The sequence below is a fragment of the Penicillium oxalicum genome, chromosome IV, assembly GCF_001723175.1.
Source record: "Penicillium oxalicum strain HP7-1 chromosome IV, whole genome shotgun sequence".
Lineage (NCBI taxonomy): Eukaryota > Fungi > Ascomycota > Eurotiomycetes > Eurotiales > Aspergillaceae > Penicillium > Penicillium oxalicum.
Window position 1 is genome coordinate 3,815,956 of NC_064653.1, and position 16,511 is coordinate 3,832,466.

The 16,511-nt window shown below is 50.1% G+C and overlaps 5 protein-coding genes across 5 annotated transcripts; 4 read left to right on the forward strand and 1 right to left on the reverse strand.

Annotated features, from left to right (window-relative positions):
• Nucleotides 1-432: 432 nt before the first annotated feature.
• On the forward strand, nucleotides 433-1,878 carry POX_d06063 (uncharacterized protein; the record flags this gene model as incomplete). The annotated part of the gene is made up of 3 exons (XM_050114891.1): nucleotides 433-669; nucleotides 873-1,633; nucleotides 1,740-1,878. The coding sequence occupies 3 exons, from the start codon at nucleotides 433-435 to the stop codon at nucleotides 1,876-1,878; spliced, it is 1,137 nt and encodes a 378-aa protein (XP_049969842.1).
• Nucleotides 1,879-1,937: 59 nt separating this feature from the next.
• POX_d06064 (uncharacterized protein) lies at nucleotides 1,938-2,198 on the forward strand (the record flags this gene model as incomplete). Its single annotated transcript, XM_050114892.1, has 1 exon — nucleotides 1,938-2,198. One exon carries the CDS (start codon nucleotides 1,938-1,940, stop codon nucleotides 2,196-2,198), a length of 261 nt encoding a protein of 86 aa, XP_049969843.1.
• Nucleotides 2,199-7,512: 5,314 nt separating this feature from the next.
• POX_d06066 (uncharacterized protein) lies at nucleotides 7,513-10,177 on the forward strand (the record flags this gene model as incomplete). Its single annotated transcript, XM_050114893.1, has 3 exons — nucleotides 7,513-7,993; nucleotides 8,226-8,329; nucleotides 8,408-10,177. 3 exons carry the CDS (start codon nucleotides 7,513-7,515, stop codon nucleotides 10,175-10,177), a joined length of 2,355 nt encoding a protein of 784 aa, XP_049969844.1.
• Nucleotides 10,178-11,030: 853 nt separating this feature from the next.
• POX_d06067 (uncharacterized protein) lies at nucleotides 11,031-14,821 on the reverse strand (the record flags this gene model as incomplete). Its single annotated transcript, XM_050114894.1, has 2 exons — nucleotides 11,031-13,810; nucleotides 13,876-14,821. The coding sequence occupies 2 exons, from the start codon at nucleotides 14,819-14,821 to the stop codon at nucleotides 11,031-11,033; spliced, it is 3,726 nt and encodes a 1,241-aa protein (XP_049969845.1).
• Nucleotides 14,822-15,508: 687 nt separating this feature from the next.
• Nucleotides 15,509-16,165, forward strand: POX_d06068 (uncharacterized protein; the record flags this gene model as incomplete). The annotated part of the gene is made up of 2 exons (XM_050114895.1): nucleotides 15,509-15,574; nucleotides 15,644-16,165. The coding sequence occupies 2 exons, from the start codon at nucleotides 15,509-15,511 to the stop codon at nucleotides 16,163-16,165; spliced, it is 588 nt and encodes a 195-aa protein (XP_049969846.1).
• Between the last annotated feature and the right edge of the window lie 346 nt (nucleotides 16,166-16,511).

The window sequence follows — 16,511 nt, forward strand, 5'->3', positions numbered from 1 at the left end:
CATTTAGCGTCTTGCTCCTCCGAGGTGGCTAGGACAGGGCCCCAGTTCTCAATTGACCGCTCCTCTTCTTCACCTGCGGACCTTGTTCACTGCCCTGGTTGAGTGTGAGTCAGGTATTCCATTCTCACCTCCACCCGACGTTACAGGTGAGAGCTCGGCAGCTTCTTCTGATTGATCCCGCCGACCCTCTTTCTCATACATCTACCCTATTATCTTTGACATCTGCCGCATTCGGACGTTGTGACGGGTCGTTCGACTGACGGGCTTTGAGATTAATTCAACGAGGGAAGCGTCCGGATTGCGGATTGCAGAGTGATTCGATTCGTCGTGAGCGCTGCTCTCGATTGTTTTTCAACTATCTCTTCTTCAAGTTTTTTCCTTTTTTTTTCCTTTCTTTTTTCTTGTTTTCTCCTTCACATTTCGATTGACATCATGCTCCGCCTATTCAATCGATTCTACACATTATGCGCCGTGGCGGCGGTCACGCTTCTCTACTCCGCGTGGGTGTTGACCTCGCGTCATCTCGGGAATTCCGAGCCACTGGTCGGAGGGTCGTTCCGGACGGTGTCCTCGTTTGATCGACGCTTGGTCGTCTTTGGGGATTCATGGAGCAATGTTAAGACGGAAGAGAGACAGGGTCGAGTGTGGACGGATTGGCTTTGTGAAATGGTGAGACTGATGCCTTCCCCCCTCCCCTCCCCCTTGTTTTCCCATCACAGTCGGACATATCCAACTCCGCGGGATCTGATGAGATACACGACGTGCAAGGAATGGAAAAAAAAAGGTGAAATGGGGAACAAATTGACTGACTTTGATGCGCCGCTCCCCTTTCTTCCGGGGGAGGGTTGAGGTGTGTCTTTTTTTCTCTCTAGTTTTCTTGTCATCATGAAAACTTGGCCCAAACCGCCAAATTGATCTCGGAAGGCAAATTGACAGGATCCGTTGTCGACAACGCCGATCTGGAATTGGTTGCTCGTCCATCTCCGACCAAGGTGCCCGATTTTAAATCCCAGCTGCAGCTCTGGCTGGAGGCCGAGTCAAAGGCCGTGGCGGATCTGTCTGAGGAACAGATTCGATCCCGTCAAGACAAGACGGTGTTTGCTGTTTCATTTGGTCTCTGGGATATTTGGAATCTTCGGACGGTGGACGACCGGACGGCCGAGGGTGCGGTACAGCGACGCATCGCCACGCTGATGGCCCAACTGAATCGGCTGTCTGAGTCGTGGGGTCCGGGATCCAACAAACTCAACGTGGTTCTGACGCAGACGGTCGATGTGACATTTTTGCCGGGCTTTGCGGCGACGGCGGCGGGTGACGACGACGTGGACTACAAGCGGGCGGTGCGAATCCTGGACGTCTGGAACAAGAAGTTGCGACAGGCCGCGAAGGGGTGGGACCGTGGCACCATTTACCTGTTTGATACGAATGCCTTCGTGATGGACCGGATTCGTGACTGGCAGATGTATGCGGCGGGGATCGAGGAACCAAATGGCTTGGGAACGAACCGAGATCCTGGCTGGGAGAATGTGGTCGATCCGTGTGTGGTGAGCGAGAAAAGTCTCCAAACGCTTCTGTTCAAGGGTATGTCTCAGTCGAGGAGACAATGCAAGAACCCGGACAAGTATCTATTTTGGTGAGTCTATACTGCTGAGCCCTCTTCCTCTTCTTTGATGAATGAGTGGTCAAGCCATACCACCCCCCCCCTTTTCTTTTTTTTTTCGGCTGTTATCAATCTCCAGTATCGCTGACTCGAAAAATTTCTCCCTCTCCGATTCTAGGGACGAGATGCATCTTGGACCATCTGCACACCGGCTCATGGCCACTGAAATCTACCGTGGTATTGATGGGGTCCTTTTGAACGTCCCAGATCCGAAATGAGAGCGGCGGATCGACCGGCGAGAAGTCCTATCCATCTGACAGTTGTTGCATATACCAAAATGAATCTCTTTTTACCATGGTCTGGACCATCGACCGTCATCATCATTGCCATCAGCATGAGCTCAGCACCAGCACCAGATACCTTGAACCAGAATGAACCTCAGGCAACCATGCACCCCGCGTACGGGGCAAAGAAAAGAAAAACAGAGGAACATGCGCCACATCCGACGGGGCTTTGCAGCTTAGACATTGTCCTGAAGCCGCGATGCAAGACATCTGCTCCCACCATGATTGAAGAAATGCAAAGCCCGACCCTCTGAAAATGCAAAAACAAGAACCAAAAAAAAGAAAGAAAATTAAACACCAATGAAACATGCCCTATTCCAAAAGTATACAACCCAGCTCTCTACTGTACGTCCGGGCTGTTTTGTGTCACCCCAGAAGCACACCAGCCCTACCAAAGGGTTCCAACAAGACGAAAACGGCGGCGGGCCGGGTGTTCGGGGGGGGGCTTTGGAAGGATAAGGACAGAGAGAGGAAGGTTCAGGAATCCATTCCCGCTACCCGTCTGTCAGAGTTGAGACAACCAAACGAGCTTTAGCAGAATTCTGCTCTGAGACTCTGTCTTTGGAGCTTACAAGATGAGATGAGACAGTGTGGATTCGAAATTGATCAAATCTCGAGAACGGCCGCGATGAAAAGGCAATAAGACTGATTTTTTACATATTGGAATTTTCCATGTCGGCCTTTGGTTGATTGTTCCGATGGGGTGTAGGTATTGGAAGGCTCGGGCGACCATGTCTTTGATGGTAGGTTAGTGGTTTAGTGGCTTAGTAGGGTTTGTATTCACTATGCACGTCGGAGGATCCAACGTTCTAGGCCTGTCTTGAGGGTGTCCAGCCTGTTTGATCAATGTCTTTGGGGGATCAGGGATCAGATGGTGGGTATAGTGTATTACATTGAATGATGCAGAGGGTGGTTGGATTTCACAAAAAAAAAAGGCATGGTCTGGACTCCTGATGCGGTGGGTGTGGGAATGTCATGAGCTTGAGGAGATGGGAGGATGTGGTGATTAAGGTAGCCGGTGATTTCCATGGATAAGGTACTACTAAGGACCTTGGTAAGGGAGGAAGTAGTGTTACTAGACCGAATAGTTGGGGGAGGAGAGAATCGGGAATGTAGATATTCTACACAAGCACCAGCTACGTGGCTGTAGATGAAAGATCCCTAGTATAGGGGAAGGACTGTGAGCTGGAAGTGACATGATGATTCGAGCTTTCCAGCGGAGTCAATTGTGCATTCATTGGGAGCCAAAGCAGTTGGACGTCCGAGGAAGCTAACCCCTCTATTTCGGTATCCCTGATAGTTGAATCCTTTTACACAATGACGACAAGAAAGGTGATTATCGTAGTGTCCAGACTGCCATTTTTTTTTCTTTCTTCTCTTGCTTCTTCTTCTTCTTCTACTCCAAAAAAGGATGAAAAAAAGATGATGACGATGATCCCGCTCAAGAGTGGATGCGGTGGAAACGCATCGGGGGTCAAGGTGGTATTTTCCAGCTTTGGTGGCTCTTTGACAGCACCACATCTACCATCCGGATGAATCGAACCAATTGATCTCTTGTCCTGGTCGACAAGCCCCTCTCATCTTGAACTCCTTTTCCCACCGTAGCATGACTGGGAAGCATCACTCTAGACTCTCTCCCGGTGGACCCCACCAATTGGTTGAAAATTTCGAGATTCGAGATTCGAGATCTTCGAGTGGAACCCCAAGCACCAACGGTCTTGGTGGGTTGCTGAAGTTTACTTGCAATTGTCCTGCAAGCTGTACCCAGACTATCTACTGGATTTTCTGAGTCTCTTGAGAGTAATTGTCTATGGTTATGGATCATGATGGACACCTAGGTTGCACTGTTGTATGTAGTGTTTTGTTCTCTTTTTTTGCCTTTACCTTTTCTTTCACCTGTTCCTTGTACTGGAGACAGTCTGGACACTTTTTACTTTTGTTCACTGTTCTGTTCCATTGAGATTGAAGTTTGAATCAATCTGGTAGACCCGAGATCTGGCTGGTGGAAGAGTCAAAGACAGAGAACGAGAGGGAGGGAGCAAGAGAGAGGGTCTTAATCTGCAAAGAAGCTTGTTCCGGTCGATGTGATTGTGACTCGCGTCATGACCTCTTCCAAGATCACACTCCCTTTCTCCGGGGAGGCCTGGCCATGAGTGCGGCTGAAGTGTGGCTAGCCGAGGATCAATGCGTGGCTCATGGTCCATGCTTCTTTTGCCCGTTTTTTTTATTTGATTTATTTTTTGTGGGTGTTTCATTTTGAATTTCTACTAAGTTTCCTTCTCTCTGTAGTTGACAAGTGGTCCTTTTCTCTAAATTTATCAGTTCTCGTTATAGATGTCCAGGGGAGAGATGCGGAGAATCATCACGACCAGTGACGACCCGTCACCTGTCAGGCATGTTTCCGTTCGGGAAGGGAGCGACCGTAGAAAGCGATCATATTAATTATCGTCTTTTTTTTTTTTTCACGGGCAGAAAGACCAAGGTGTTCAATTACCCCCCTCTCTAATAAGTAGAAAAAAAATGTTTGCTTCCGAGAACCCCATGTTCTGATTGGAGGACGCTGTTTTTTCATTGACGCCTTTCTGCCCAGGTTGTCGCTTCGTCCCTGATTGCTTGTCTGACGGATGGAGGTGGATGCATCCGATGGCGGGCAATAGGAGAGGAGGAAGGACCAGACCTGATCCGAAGAGGGGATAGCGCGACGTGACTGATGATTCGGTCTTTGTTCACATTTGCCGGGGAACCGAAGAGAGTCTGATTCAATGTGTGGACCTATCATCAGCGGGGCGTATCTGGTCGAAATCGCTGATCTGCTTGTCGCCGCATCCGGGTCGCGATGGATCCGCTTGACAGCGTTCAAGTTGGTGGGTCCACAGTGTCTTTCCCGAACTGGACCGGTCCTGACAGGTGACGAGTAAGGAAGAGAGTGAGAGTGAGTTGTGTGTGTGTGATAGTCGTGTGTGACTAGTATGTGTGAGTGTCTCATGGTTGAGACAAAGACAACAATGACTCTTGGGATTTACTTTGATGATGCACTGGACAGTTACCGTAGCACTGTAGCCGCTAGACTGTTTTCTTTCCCTTTTCAATTTTTTTCCATCCTTTTTTTTAATTTTTTTTTTCTTTTTTTTTCTTTTTTGGTATCCCCCCCTATTCTCAAGTTCCCTCTCTCTCCCTATCGAGCGTGTACCATTTGACCGTGTCTCGTAGTCGTCTCCAGTCTCCAGTCTCTCTACCAACTGGCTTGGACCCGTCCTTGGATCCCTGATCTCTCCGCCGACCATGTCTTTCTTTGGGTCAGGTTCCTTCCTGGTTTCTTGTTGAAGAACAGGTGGTCAAGTTTTGTGGTTCATCATGGAATTGTCATGATCATTGTAGTCATCGGTAGGAAAGTCCAAAGGTCGTACGTAGTGGTCAGTCCTCGTAGTGGTTGGACCTTACAACGGAACCACCAGAACGGATGCCTGGGCCTGCTTCGGTGCTCTGGAGAGGATTTCCGCACTGTTGAACTATACTATGCAGGAGATGATTTCCCTGCGGCTCCGATCGACCAGGGAGTCTTTTCCCAGAGTAACGCACATGTCTGTCGCAACCCAGGATCGAGATGGAAAGGCTCGGATGGTCTGGTCCTCTCGACGAGGTGAGAACTGAAGTCATCGCTCCAACTCTTTTCCCCTGCAGGATTCCTTTATCCCAGATCGACTAACCCTCGTCATGCTCCACGGCTATTCATCCCCCCCCAAAAGTAAGCGCCTTTCCTGCCTCATTCTCCATTCTCTTCTATACATCTCCCATCTTGAGTCTACAGTCTCTAGACCTGGATTGATCTGTTGACCAGCCCCTCGCCCCATCCCTTCTCCCTCTTCCTCCTTCATAGACCGGCACTCGTCAATTCACCCGACCTTGTCGCCTATTGATTGCCCCCACCCCCCTGGTCTTCGGGGATCATTAGCGTCTTTTGGAACAAAGAACGATCCATGCCCCAGGTCCACCATAGGCAGGACTTTCCGACACGACACAAGTACGACGGATCCCCCACCCGGGCGAGTCCCGCGGCGATAGCGAAGGACCAACCAGGCCTAGAAATTCAGACGCAACCGAGAGGCCGAGAGACTGATTGATCGACTGACCGACGGAGAGAAAGAGAAAGAAGGAAAATAAAAGAACGAAAAGGACCGGGAGTCTCATCACGCACAGGTCAATCGCTCCACTGAGGCCCCTGCGACCAACCCCCACGACCGTCGTGCATTCGAACAAAGAAAACCTTCGCAAATCTCGGGCAGAGCGCTGCTTCTTTGTTTTCCTTTTCTCGAGTGTGGACTGGGCAGTTGGCGGATTTGCAGTTGGCACGATTGGCCTTTTGCTGGCGTGATATTCGCTGGGAATCGGGTGTCAGTTTTTGTTTGTCTTGTCTTGTTTTCATTTGTTTTTCTTTTTGGTGAGGAGTGTTTGTTCTTCTGTCGACTCTCTTCTCTCGGGGCCCTTTAAGGAAGTGGACTTTCATTTTCATTTTTTTTTTCATTTCCTTTTTTTTTTGAAATCTTTTTGAGTGTGGTCTTCCTTCTTCCCCCTGTGTGTTTGTTCTGGGGCTTCTTTTACGGCTTCTTGATCATCATTGTACAATTGTGATACGATCGTGGTTGGATTTGACTATATTCCCCTTTTCGTTTTTAATTTTCTTTTTTGATTTTTCTGTTTTGGCTTCTCATCCTCTTTTTGGGCAGCGGTGGTTGGTCTTTTGGATCCTATTCGCCTCATCTTCTCATACCCTCAGCATTGGGTCTCATCTGCAGTTGCTTCGGTTTGCCTCTTCGGCCGGTCCAGCTGTCAGCTGTTGGGGGGTTTCCCCAATTGGTGATCGTTCGAGCTTCTGACTTCTTCCTGCGGCTGCTGTACCCACCTACGATCTTTCATTCAAACATCTCTGCCATCCGGCAATTGATTGGAATTCCATCCACGTTCCATCGTGATCATCTCTGTCTGGACTTCGTGCTGGGTTCTTTTTAAGCTTTCCTTTCAGCCTTCCTCTTCTGTGACCTTTCATCTTCTCTCCTCTCTTCCCCACCGCCCCCCCCAAAAGTGACCTTGGAACGATACAATCATCTATTCAGCAATTACCTCTTCATCATCGGAACTCGAGACCTCTGCATTGTTCTTGTCCACCGCAGTCTCCTCCCATTCAGTGCTCCTTGGACAGTCCTGATTTGCATTGCTCAAAGAAAAAGCGAAAAGTGTGGTTGAGGTGGACGACAGCTTCGCATTCTTTCTTCGACCTCGTGGTGTCATTACGACCTTGTTGCTTCTCATCCTTGCTCGTGCTGGTCCAATACCATCCTTTCGCCACCCCCCCTTGGGTCGGTCTTCTTTAATCTCTCCTCTTGAGCCAGCCGGGGGCATCCATTACAAGCGCAACTCTGCTCCATCCGAATCAATCCATTCGCGGTGGTTTGTTCCCTCGTTTCTTTCACCTTTCTTTGTGCTTGCCTCTCCCGGCTTGGATTTGATTCCAGCCTGATTCCATACAGTCTCGCCTGCCATCATCTGCCTCCTCGCGGCTGTGTGGAATAAATGTCTTATGATCGAGTCCTTCCCAACCCGGTCTCGTTTCGCCATGAGACTGCTCCATTACCTTCGCTGCCCAGACCCAGCGATCTGATTGATCACAAGATCATGAGTGCCCCCCCGGCAACATCTTACATGGCCTTACCCCATCGCCCCAGTCCCGGCATGGCCGGGAACATCCACGCCACTTCACCCCAAGGCGTACGGTATACATCGACTATGCATCAGCCCAACAACATCTCCCAGACACATCAGCATCTGGTCTCGTACGACCGACGACACAGTCTCGCCAAAATTGACCGTGATGGTGGCCAATCTCCCGTTCAGCGCACCGTAAAGCCCAGTCCAACCATCACGACGAGAGATCTGGGGACCACTCGCAGTGTTTCGCCCTCGGGAAGCTCGAGCCCGGCGAAATCGGTCAAGAGTGATGGGCTGCAATTCTGTCTGTGTCAACCAGAGCCCAAGATTCCACGACCTCGAAATGGTGAGTGCTCTCATCTCTGTCTCCTCTCCCCCTTACTCCGTGGAACGTCTGCAGCAAAGATCCCTTTCCGAGTCCGTGAGAATGCGTCGGCCGCCCAATCACGGATATTTGCGAGCAGAGCAGTGCATTGTCCAACATCAATAAAAGTTTTTGACAATGTAGACTAATATCAGCACCTTGGTGTGATCAGCTTTCATTCTATACAGGCAACATTATCAATCTATCGTGGTAGCCCACAACCCTGGCATGGCCAACCCGGAAATTTCCAAGGTCATCGGGGAGCAGTGGAGAAGTTTGTCCGAGGGCGAAAAGAGCAAGTGGAAAGCGTTGGCCGAGGTCAGTGGGACTCGTGAATTTTCCCCCACGGCTGCCCTGGGGAAGAGAAAATATTCGTTGGAGACTGACACTTGACAGGAAGAGAAAATTCGCCATGCCCAGCAGTACCCTGCATATCGCTATCAGCCACGACGGCTTGGTCGTGATGGCTCGGCTCGTAACCTAGCTTCGGGAATCAGTCACAACCCTACAGGCGGATCAACCTGTAATCGCTGCGGGGGCCGCATCATGAATGCCCCTGCCTCGCCCATGACCCCATTCACTCCGATTGGGGGATCTGGCTCGCGAGATAGTCTCTCGACGCAACCATCCGCACCTTATGTGAAGACGACGACCGCCGTGATGACGGCGAGTAGCTCCCAATGTCATGGTAAAGCTGACCGGCCTCCCAAGTTGATCCGCATTGATCTGCTTGACCGGCCCAAGAACCGAAAAATGGATGATGCACAAATCATGTCCCCAGATGTGAAGCGGCGCCGTGTGTCTCACTCAACCGGATTGAAACCGCCATCCGCCAGTCAGCGAGATCTGAGTCCCGAATCGCCATTCCCCGGGACTCCTTATGCGACTGGGACAAGTGCTCATCCCAGTCGCAGGATGGCTTCCTTGATACAAAGCCCGCCGTTTCAAAATATGCCAGAACCAGCGCAGCCTCCCCTTCCTCCCCCGCCACCCTCCGTAACGACGCAAGGACATTTGCAAGTCCAGACTCAGCCAGTCCTGGACCCGAGTCTCAAGCTCCCACCGCTGAAGACCGCCCTTCCCTCCACGCCAATGACACCGTATCCCACCGGGGACTCGAGCGTCGAGAAGGCAGTGATGACGATTCCATTCTTGAATAAGATCAAGCTTCTAGCGAAGATCTCCCCTCCGCTGGTCCCCTCCTTTCGAGAGAGTCCATCACGGGGGCCCGTCATTGCAGTCGATGGCCAAGACGCGGATCTGGTCCGCAGTGCCACGGAGTACCTTCAACGTCTCCTGGAGAAGGAGGACAAGTTCTGTGCGCGCATCTTTCATGGGCCGGACCTGCCAGCACCCCGGACAGCTGAAAATGGAGGGGGACCAATGGGTGACGCGACAGTCGACTACTTGAACACCATTTCCGCGTGGCACCGCATCTCGGACGAGGTTGTCGGATTTGTCAGGAGCAATTCGCAGACCGTGGGAGGAACCGAGTCGGACACGCTGCACAACCCTCGCGTCTACTCCGAGAAAAGTCCCAAAACGCAAATTGTCTCAATCATCCAGCACGACCGTCACAGTCCGGATCCTTCCCCATCCCCGCGGACGATCATTCCCAGAACTGCCTCCCTCCAGATAGATTCTCCCGAATCTTCTGCTGCCGACTCGCAATCCCCCAGCACGTCGCCTAGCACAACAGCATCTGTTCTAGCCAACGACCGCCGCGAGTCGAACCAGAATCAAGTCCCAATTCACACTCAAACCGTTGTGCCGGGTCTGACTCCGTCGCTCACGCCAACACCCACTCCAACCCCATCATCCTCGGTATCATCATTGTCGTCATCCCGCCTCCCCGTCGCCTTGGTCCCTCGCTACCAACTCACCACCGCAGATACGTTCGCCTGCAGTGTTCCCATCAATGATTCCTATGCCCCGCTTGACCACTGGCAGTGGATGGCGAGTCTCTGGCGAGCTTGTGTAGGGCCGGATATCACGGTGTATGTGCGGGAGTGTTCGCGTGAGGAACTCGAGCGGGCTGGTGCCGTGGAGATTCGACTCGCGGATGCCGGAACGGTGACTTTGAGAAAAGTGGCGGGGGCGCCTGGACTCGAGGAGAAGGCCTTGAAGAGAATGGGATTCGAAATTGAGGATTTTTTGACTCAGTGAGTCCGCAATGTGGTGAGATGGAGTACAGATCATATGAAGCCTGTTCTTTTTATGTATATGTATATATACATATATATATAATTTTTCTTTGCTTTATGTTTCAGGGGGATTTCTTTGAATGTTTTTGGGGAGACATGGATTGTGCTTCACTGTTTACTTTGGATCCTATACTTTTGGGATGGTGTTCAACGAGGCGTTGAGGTCTTTTTCTTGCTCTGGGACTTTTGATCCTGTGAATGTGTTTTGATGGGCGGGCAGCGTTTGTGTAGGTAGACGGACAAGTTTGATTTGGCTGATCTGTGTCCCTGTTGGAGGTTTGATATGTTCTCATTGGAGTTTTTCTACCTTGGTTCCCTCTGCAATTTCTCCATGGCCATCCCTTTGACAGCAAGACTTGCATTGGAATACTTCACCTATCCCCCCGAGATGGACTCGGGGCCAAGGGGGAGGGGGACACTCATCCATGCCCGGTGATAAAAGATGGTAGATTCATGGATGGAAAGAGGCCTCATTTACTTTCCCCAGTGACTTGTTTTTTCATCTTGGTTTTTTTTTTTGTGTTTGGAGGTTTGTCATATATACACCATTCATGATGATATTACTAGATCAAATAAATCTAGATTTCTAATACAGCAGAGAATTTATGGCTATACATACCGGGATTTGACCATACCCAAGACTTTAATTTCACAATTGGAAATCTAGAGGTACCTAATTCCAGGCTAGGTATCCGTATGTAGGAGATAAGTAGCTTCTATGTGGATTCTCTCTTCCCTATCATCGAACAAGCCCTCGCACCCATTCATCTAGATATCTCCATGAATTGCATTCGCACCATGTCACATCATGGAATTCAAGAGGAAAAGCTCACTCGTGGCTTTCTATTGCTCAAAACCAACCCATCCACCGCACAATCACCAGACGAGGAATGATCCGGTCCCCCAAAAATAGAACGCTTCGTCCCTTCTCCCTCCATCTCCAGAGGAGAATTATCCCTCTCAGGTAGAACGTCCACACGCATCTTTTTACACGCAGGCTCGTCATCATTCCCCAAAGCAGATTGTGAATCGTCCGCAACGGAGTCTCGAACGCCAAAAACTCGCTTCCCTGTCTCCGTTGACAAATCTGTCTTCGACGTAACGAGGGTTAAATCCTCATCATCCGGAATCGGCAGACGATGACGATTGAAAAACCCAACCGGGTGATCCAAGAACGCGGCCGCCGTATCGTCTTCTTCTTCTTGACCCATGGGCAGAAACGGCTCTCTTTGCACAATGTCGCTCATTGTCCCGTCATCCAGTAGGCTCTTCTCGGCATGTTGAATCTCCGCCTCTGACATCTCGCGTCGTCTTTTGAGCATGTGGTCTTCGAGCGTGTCGCGGAGGACTAAAGTCTCCACGTAAACGGGGTTTTTCTGCCCGATACGATGTGCGCGCTTGATAGCTTGACTTTCCACATTGGGCTGCCAGATCGGGTTGACGATGAAAATACGGGAGGCTTGCGCAATGTGTAGACCGTGTGAAGCTTGTCGGAGATCCATGAGTAAGACACGGACATCTTCGGCTTCGCGAAACAGCTTGAGATATTCGGTTCGGAGCTCGGGTTTGAGGGTGCTGGCGTAGATGCGAAATTCTACACCGAGGAGTTCGAGTCCCTCGGCGATCCAGAAGGCGGAATTGTTGTTGTCGTAGAATATGATGATTTTCTCAGTGTCTTGCAGCTGGAGAACCTTGTTGAGAAGATAGGTCAATTTGGCTGACGCGGTGGCAACGAGTTGGGTCTTTTGGAGAGGGGAATTTGCTGGAAGAGAGTAGAAGAGATTGCGGGTGAATGTCTTTGCGGGCGATTTGTTGGTTTGTGGCTTCGGATTGTGATGAAGCGAGCCGGGTGTAGAAGCTGGAGCTGGAGTTGAGGCTGTGTTCAAGTTATGGGCAGATTCTGGCGCGCCCTTGGGGGGAGTTTGCTGATCTCGACGTTCCAGATCATGGCGAGTCGTGATGCCGGCACCTGCGAGCCCCTGGGTGGGATCAGAAAGCTTCAGATGCCGAGCGACAAACTGCTGGGCTCGCCGAGCCTGTGTAATACCCACCAGCAAAGGCTCCTGATCAGCGCCGCTTTGATCGAGCGACCAGTACGCGCGATATTCGCTAGGGAAATTGTTGATGTAAACCCCAAGCTCATGAAGACGCTTGAATTCGCGCCAGCTTGAAGATCTCATTGCTGTACGTGCAATCTCAATTCCACGAATGAGTTGATCAACGTCTTCGGCGGTCATGCTCTCTCGGTTCTTATCCATGTACCTGGTAGCGTGTTCAATCGAGTCTTGCGGGCTCACCTCGGAACCAGCCCACCAAAACCCGGCCTGACGTAGGTTATTGATAGTTTGGTTCAAGTGCTTCCGATTTCTCGGGTCAAAGATATAGTCTGGTCCCTGACGTTCTGACGTGATTGCATTCACGGCCAGACCGAAAAGGAACAAGTTGATGGATAGCCGATCGTGGAAGGTGGGTTCCAAATAGACAACTTCGTTGTACAGTTTTGGAATGTAGATCTCCTGGCTCACGACATTCAACTGATGCCGCACGACCAGACCCTGCAGAGTCGCTCTGATAGCGGCCGTCTTTCGACGCCGGCCATCTTCACCGATGGGTTTAATATACTTGGACCAGTCCGCGTAGTCGTCGTCGGCTCGAGAATTAGCCCAGGGCTTAAGACCCAGGAACTCGACTACGATTCTTCGCAGCCTGTCCAGATCTTTCAACTCGTTGGTGACCGCGTTGCCAGTTTTTCTTCGACTCTGTAAAGCGGCGGCCGTTAGGTCGGTGGCACTATCGGTATCACTGGCGTTCAACTCGCGTGATGCGAGGCTGACCTCCACCCCATAGAGCCCGGCAGACGGTGTCCCTGAAATGACCCATCGACGCTCAAAGTGTAACTGACTGAGCAGATGGATCATGTTTGTTCTGGAGCCTTGACCGGCCACGTTATGTCCTTCGTCGACGATAACTCTCAACCAATGAAGTTCGGTCAAAGGTGAATCCATCTGAACAAATCTTCCTCGTCGGTTGTTTATGGACTCTCCTGCGTCTCGCTCGAATCGAGTCTTTGCAAAAAGTACAATGTCATAACTCATTAGATGCTCAGCTGACGGAAGATCTCCCGATCTCTGATCAAAGACAAGCACGTTTAAGCCCTCGGTGTGAGTCTTGATTTCCCGTTGCCAATGATCCAGCAAATTGTTTGGCACGATGATGATTGTTCCAGCACAGAGGAAGACTCGCTTCGCTGGAGGCCGAGGGAAGGACTGGTTTTGCCTCCCTTGATACCTCGTTCGATGCGGGGGAATCTCGTAGGATGCTTGATGATACTCACATGCCCTCTTGCAGCGTTCAAAGTACAGACCTTCCCGTTCCCGGTCACGAAAGAATGTCCTCCATGGCTCGGAGTGTCTCTGTGCCGCGGCAGCTGCCATGTCCAACAGTGAACCTGTGGACTCTCTGACATAGGTCAAGTCTGGCTTTTCGGGTGTGGACATGTACTCGATTGGAATTTTAGGAGTGTGGCCCCGGGTTGCACATATGACTGCAAGGCAGATAAGTGTCTTTCCACAGCCCATTGTCTCTGCAAGGATGCCTGTTTTCCATCTCCCAAAAGATTATCATCAGTCAGGCAACAAATGGGTCTCATGATCGACTTACCGCCACATGCCTCAGAGTACAGCACTTTATTCAGTGTAATATATGCATCTTCTCTGTCATACCAGTATTTACGCCCGTCTGGACTTTGACACGGCTGCATTCGAGGATCCAGCATTTGTGATGGCTGTGCTTCTCGTTGAACCATTGTCGCAGCAGACCGGCGCTGGTAAGGGTACAGAGTGGTCCGTAGACCTAGCTCGGAGAGTTCATCATTGAACAGCAGTTGTTCCATCGCTCGTCGAGACCAGTAATCTTTTATTTCCCCGGGTCGAGGACAAGGGTCCTTGAGAGTATTGAATATATACCATAGCGATTCATCCACGGTGTCAACCGATTGAAGATCCTCGGCTTTCTCAGAGAGTCGCGGGTTGATCCATGTCTCAGGGGAGCTTTCGATCTTGGCCATGATAGACCTAAGAGCAGCTCGTAACCGTGTACTTGATCGCTGAGTGTTTCTGCGGCTGGTCATCATGGGGTTGACGTAAACTCGGATGTAATTTGTACAATTCGAAACCTCCGACTGAATCCAGCCATGGCTCTCGAGGAGTGATATCTTCTGCTCATATAAGTAGCTACTTGAATCGAGGTCCCTCCGTAGTACGCCGACAGGCAATAATGAAGGGAGATTCAAATCTCGTCTGTCAGAGGATTTCCATTGTAATAGATCGGCGCCATGAGGCTTGCTCAACGGGTCCTTTACAGTGACCTCAACCTCATTTGACCCCATTGTTGAGAGGTGTGAAATTGCAGGTACTTGATGACCAAAATCATGATCAGACTTGACGAGAATCGGAGCATTCACATCTAGTGACTTCTGGCCATGCGGAGATGAGGTAGCCGGTGGCACAGGGTCCACAATATCCACAATAGGTCGAACATCATCCAGTTCCTGCCCATGTCGACCTTCAGAGTACTTCATATAAAGATCTCTCTCATAGATTCTCATGAGGGCAAGTTCGGCGGCATGCGTAGGACTCAGACAGGCAGTATAGTGAAACCCTTGGGCTGGGGGGGGGGGCGTGATATACTTTGGGCGTGGCAGAATATACACCGCCTTGATTCATGGAAGCCTTGGTGTACCCACCTTCAATCTCAAATCACTTTTGATTGGTTCATGAAGTATAAACACAATATAGCCTCATAGCATCTCGGAGAAAATACTGCAGTGCGTAGAGTGCTGTTCGCCGTTGAGATAGCTGTTTTTACAGATCAAAAACCTAGCATAAGAATCTTAATCATGTGTTTGATCTTCAGCACTTTCCAGACTCTTCTTCCACTCGTGACTCTGAACTCGGTATCTTAGATCCAATGCCCGGCAGCATGCAGACAAGTCGGTAGAAACATTTTCCCAGCTAGGGGATCCTAACAAATGTTTGTTTCTGACGCGTCGAGAAAATCACACTTGGCTTCTTTGAAAAGAAACATCTTTGAGTTTCTACAATCTCCAAAATGATTCTCCACGACACTCCTTCTGTCTGCCAAGCGTCCTTTCAATATTCCTCACGCTGCATACATATCTCCATTAGCCGGCGCCCAGGATCACGGATTCACACAGAATAATCCGGTACATTTCACATCGAGATACCCAAGATCTTACGCTAAGATATTCAAAAAGACAGCTGAGATGCTGAATATGACCACGCAGCACGACTGCACTAAATGCGACTCCCGCTTTGAATCCCATGCGGCGCTCCACAGTGTCAGTGAACCTGCAGTCACAATATATATCTCACCATCAGAATGAACTAACACTCACCCGCTACTACAGCACCTGCTTTCCGGCATTCATCGGACCGCTACCACTTTCTGCCCGTTTTGTGGCCGAAAGTTTCTCAAAGCGAGTGTCTTGATCGCTCATCTTGAAAGCGGTCATTGCCCCGGTGCCCCAGGGTTGAATCACCACAATATCCTCTGGCTGCTTCGCAACTGCGATATTCACGGCGTGCTTCTCAAGTACTCCCTCGCCTGGATCCGTTTCGTCGACCACGGCAGAGAACCATCAACCCAGGAAACAGCACACCGATGCTTTACGTGTTTTCAATCATTTGAGACACGTCATGATTTGGAATGGCACCTGCTATTTCCAATAGATCAGGCAAGGTCTGGCCGCCTGAAGTTCTATCGGTGCCCGGACATGACAAACCGGTGCGAGAAGCACTTTGTCAGCTTGGCGGATCTCTTCAAGCATTTGGAGAGCAATTCTTGTTGGGATATGGGCTTTGACCGTGTCCAGATGATTCAGCGGCACCTGACGTGGATGTTTTGGGGATGGGGAATGCGGGCAATGTGACGATTTTTGGAGACAATTTGGGATACGGGTAGAGGGAGCTGGAAGCTAATGTAGGATGAATGCAGAACTAATTCATTCCACATCTACCCATAGCCTTTGACATGATGTTAAATGATGGACAACCTGATCTATTTCATTCGCAGATAAATAGTAGCCGTTTGATACTTTAGTCTTCACCTTCGTGTGAGGTGATAATTACTCTTTTGGACATCACCAGTCAGCGAATAATCAAGCCAGATTGTCGAAAAGCATTTCACTCGACTCTCAATTTTCAGACATAGAGTTAACTGAAGTACCTAACTTCGAAGTTAGGTACTTCATGTCTCCTTATTTACATCCTATTGTA